The following is a 5,000-nucleotide window of genomic DNA, read 5'->3' on the forward strand; positions in this document are numbered from 1 at the left end:
TCGGAGTCTCGAGGGCTCATTGGGAGCTGGAGCAGGGGATTCTGGGAATTGTAGTGTTCGGGATGCCCCGGGGGCTTATGGGAATCGGAGTCTCCAGGACGCATGGCACACACAGCCACGCACACAGGAGGAAGAGGAGAGGGATGAGGAGAGGAGAGGAGAGGAGGGGAGGGATGGAGAGAGGGAGGAGGGGAGGAGTAGAGCAGAAGAGATGAGGAATGGAGAGAGGGAGGAGGAGGGAAAGAGAGGAGGAGAGACGAGGGAGAGGAGGGATGGAGAGAGGGAGGAGGAGGGAAAGAGAGGAGGAGAGACGAGGGAGAGGAGGGATGGAGAGAGGGAAGAGGGGGCAGGATCCAGTGAGGAGAGGGAGCGAGAGAAGTCGGACACGCACTCTCACACACTCGGAGACACACACTCTCACACACTCAGAGACACACACTCTCACACACTCGGAGACACACACTCACACACACTCGGAGACACACACTCACACACACTCGGAGACACACACTCACAAGCACCTGGAAATGTGAACCTTTTCTCTGTCCGTCTGGGGGGGCTGCAGAAAGAGGAGGATAAAAGAGAGGAGGAGAAAGGAGAAGAGGAGGAGGAGGAGGAGGAGGAAGAGGAGGAGGAGGAGAAAGGAGAAGAGGAAGAGGAGGAGGAGGAGGAGGAGAGAAATCTGCAGGAATGCGGTGATGAGGCCCAGCCTTTACTCTCTCACACACACACTCCAGTGGAGCAGCAGCAGCGAAGGACGCGAGAAAGCGACCACACACACACGCACACGCACACACACTCTCCAAAACAAACAACACACACACTCCAAAGGACGTCAGCGACGGAGCCACACACACACGGACGACTCGAACAAGAATTAGCAACGCACTCTCACTCAAACTCGCACTCGAACTTGAACTCTCACACACACCGCCACACCACACAGTTCCATTCTCACACACCCGCACCCACACACACACACTCACAATCGGACACAGCATATGACCGAGACCCACACACACACTCTCACACACACTCTGCCACTCCAGCACACTCTTCCATCCCATATGAGCGAGCAGCAACACTCCACCTGCCACTCAAGGCAAACTCTCAACGTGATTGGTCAGCAGACTCGCAGGAAGCAGCGGTGGGCTGCTCTGATTGGTCGGATCAGGACTCGGACAGCGACGACACACACACAGGTTACCTGGCGACGCATGCCGGCTCCATTCACACACAAACACACTCCGACACGGACCAAAGCGTCACACACACTGACAGAGAGCTGACACACTCACGTGCAGACACAACGGACACACACACTGACACAGACGACTCAGAAGAAGAGGAACAATGCTCTGGGTACATGACCCGATGACCATGTGGAGTGTGTGTGTGTGTGTGTGTGTGTGTGTGTGTGTGTGTGTGTGTGTGTGTGTGTGTGTGTGTGTGTGTGTGTGTGTGTGTGTGTGTGTGTGTGTGTGTTACAATATGCGGCCTTGCCTCCTCCACTTGTGCTTGTCTCCTCGTAACAGGAAGTAATATGTCATGATGACATCACTGACAACAGCATTATATTTCAATATCTTGCAAAAGCTCAATTGTAGAGTCTTTTCCTCATTTGCAATTGTTATGGTGAATGACAGTCCCTCAAAAGTTGTTGTGGCGAGGCTGACAGCTGGGAAACTTTATCGTTTTCTCCACGGAGGAGGGGCCAGGAGGCGGGACGAGAAGACAAGCACAAGTGGAGGAGGCAAGGACACATATTGGGATGCACCCTTTATGTGAGAGGACAGTCGAGAAAGGTACAGGAAATGAGTGGAGATAGAGAGATGGGGAAGGGTCGGCAAAGGACCCGGGTCGGAATGGGGCACCTAAGGCACACCCTCTACTTCCTGGTTCATGGGGCAGAGGGAGTCCAAACATAATTACTGGGCTTGAAAATGAGTGGTTTTTCGACAACAAACAAAACCTTGGACCTCCACTTATGCACCACAAATCCACCAAGTCCAACAAGTTCGCCTCATTCACTTCCATTCATTTTTTTGCAACTGTCTGCCCCATGAACCAGGAAGTAGAGGGCGTGACTTAGGTGCCCCATGAACCAGGAAGTAGAGGGCGTGACTTAGGTGCCCCATCGAACCAGGAAGTAGAGGGCGTGACTTAGGTGCCCCATCGAACCAGGAAGTAGAGGGCGTGACTTAGGTGCCCCATCGAACCAGGAAGTAGAGGGCGTGACTTAGGTGCCCCATCGAACCAGGAAGTAGAGGGCGTGACTTAGGTGCCCCATCGAACCCGGCTAGCCGGCATAGCAGCCCAGTTCCCTACCCCAGTGTTCTTAACCTTTCTTCCTTAACGCACCCTTTCTCTGTGCGGAAGACAAGCCGTGCACCCCCAACCCAAACTTCTACACGTGTATACGCACAAAAAATTACTTAAGTGATTCATTACAATGATTCTTGCCTGACACATTAACCAATACATTCAAATATGATTTAATTTGGTCTTAATTTGGCCTAATTATAATGTTTGCAAGCAGAATATTGGTCACAACCTCAACACAAACAAAATTCCTTGCACCCCCTGAAACCTCTGCCCGCACCCCAGGGGGTGCAAAAAGTCAAAGAATGCTCGCACATCAGTGGCACAGGTGCTGGACCAAACGTAAGATAACTGAGAAGAAAGGTCCGTAGCACTGTTGTATGCTCCCAAAATATTTATTCGCACCCCCAGGGGGTGCCCGCACCCCAGGTTAAGAACCACCCTACCCCTACCATTAGCGCCATGGTAGGGTTGACGAAGGTGCTTTTTTAAGAGTCTTTTTAATAATTTAATGTAATCATTTTTCCGCTTTTTTTATCAAGTTGGATCATGTATTTATTTTTTTAACCAAACTGTTAAATGAAATGATGGGTTCCTGCCCAGTCATTTTGACCAAGGAAATGTTGGACCGTGGCTGGATGTTAAAGCGTCATTGTAACTAAGTTGTGGTGTGTGTGTGTGTGTGTGTGTGTGTGCGTGAGTGCGTGCGTGCGTGCGTCCGTGCGTCTGTGCGTGTGTGTGACAGTGTGTGTAGGCCTAGGCTATGTGTGTGTGTTTGTAAGTGTTTCCTGAAGACTAATCAGTCCCTCCCTTAATATGTTTACAAACATGTTTTCTGTCTTTGTTTGTTTGATCATTTTGTGTGTGGTCTTACAATCACCTATTGGTGCACCTTAGACAATAAAGTGTCAAAACTCAGAGGACTGATTTGGTTTGTTTTAGGCAGGAAATTAAGGGATTTTGCAGATGTATTTGTGTTCTTTTTAAAAGTAGGCCAAGCCTGCAACAGTGAATTGTGAAGAGGGAAGCATGCTCTCTCTCTCTCTCTCTCTCTCTCTCTCTCTCTCTATATATATATATATATATATATATATATATGTTTGCTGATCACAGAGCAGTGTGTTGTTTTTGTTTTTGTTTGAATTTATAACTAACATTAAGATTTTATTTTGAAGACTTGCAGGTTCTTTGGGGGGGCGCTTGCTTGGTGACGTCATATAAGTGTTCTGTCAATGTCACGTGATTTCCCACAACAGGAGCAAGGGAAGAGAAGCACTTCAAATAGAGTGCAGCATGTGATGGACAGAAGAACTGAACTGCACACTTGAAAAGAAACCGATACAAACAGGACTACTGCCTGTCATACGCTTGGAATTCGTCCTATCTGCGACATCAGACTTCTTGTTCTGGCGATCTTTCAATTACAAGCTACCTCGAGTGTGTATACTACAGTGCGACAACATTATGGTTCATAAGTTGTTTACAAACTAAGCAAGTTTGCCAACCTAGCTAGCTAGCTAGCTGTCAGTTTACAAAAGCGCCTGGATCTTTCGGCACATGAAATTACTGCCACCAGTTCCTTTAGGTGAGTACGCGGAGCGGAGGGGAAAGTAGAGTAGTGTATGCTTGTTTGCCGTAAGAAAGAGACAAAAGTGAATTTAGTGCTTAGCTAACAGTGTTTGGCTAACCGCTAGCTAGCGGCTGCTGTCAAAAGGACGGAAGCCGAGAGCCAGCCGAGCTCCTGGTGCCCTCGTGCCATCTCTACCGAGACCCCGGATACAACTAGTTCTAGAACTCGGCCTGCGCGTGGAGGAGGCTTCAGATGTCCCGGTGGACCGGTGGCACGAGAGGAGGCTGGTCCACGCGGCTGGCCCCAGCTGTCCAGCTGCGCGTGTTATGATTCTGCTGCTGGCCCTCCTGCTGCTGTGTGACGTCACCCAGGCGTCCCCAGGTGAGCGCGCAAATGTCATTCGAGGATTCAAGAATGTTTATTTTCTTTTTCTTGCGCATACTAGAAACTGTCACGTCCCGTGTAATGTAATGGCCTTTGTAAAACAAAAAAAAGTAGAAAGGTTTGTGTGTGAGCGTGTCCATGGCCTTGTCATGTTGTTGCTTAGAATAGAATTGAAAACAAAAGCCTCTGTTGTCATTGCATGCAGTGGCTTTTGAAGTTCATTGTGCAGGGCATTAAAGAATAACTAAATAACATCATAAAGACTACAGGGCAGCACACATTATGCTCAAGAAGGGATCCTTTCTGAGCCCAGTGTCGAAGTTTCTGCTTCTGTCTAGCACAGACGTGGGCAAACTCAGGCCCGGGGGCCACATGCGGCCACATGCGGCCTGCTCAGCCATTTGCCTTCAGAGCCTTTCCAAGAAAAAATACAAATTCATATAGTCACTCATTCTTAAATTTTCTACCTAGATAGAAGAGTGGTCTTGGAAACCTAAAATTACCTAAAGTCTACATCTAGATCCAATTAGCAGGAATGGCATAACTGACAATGGCGTAATTATGCAGGCATACCATTTATTATTATTGGCACGGGCAAGCTACCTACAACATCTGGCCCTGTTGGCCAACTTTCTAACCCAATGCGGCCCTTGGGCCAAAATAATTGCCCACCCCTGGTCTAGCAAGTGTCCATTTTAATGGCAAGAGGATAGCGAGTGCTGTA

General features: G+C 48.9%; 1 protein-coding gene across 1 annotated transcript in view; it reads left to right on the forward strand.

The window, feature by feature from the left end:
- Positions 1–3,670: 3,670 nt before the first annotated feature.
- Positions 3,671–5,000, forward strand: part of LOC134444411 (interferon alpha/beta receptor 2-like) — a 56,194-nt gene continuing 54,864 nt past the window's right edge. Inside the window, exon 1 of the mRNA XM_063193728.1 lies at positions 3,671–4,273. Coding sequence (XP_063049798.1) covers positions 4,219–4,273 — 55 coding nt within the window. The 5' untranslated portion in view covers positions 3,671–4,218. The remainder of the gene's footprint in view (positions 4,274–5,000) is intronic.

This window comes from Engraulis encrasicolus, unplaced genomic scaffold, assembly GCF_034702125.1.
Source record: "Engraulis encrasicolus isolate BLACKSEA-1 unplaced genomic scaffold, IST_EnEncr_1.0 scaffold_55_np1212, whole genome shotgun sequence".
Classification (NCBI taxonomy): Eukaryota; Metazoa; Chordata; class Actinopteri; order Clupeiformes; family Engraulidae; genus Engraulis; species Engraulis encrasicolus.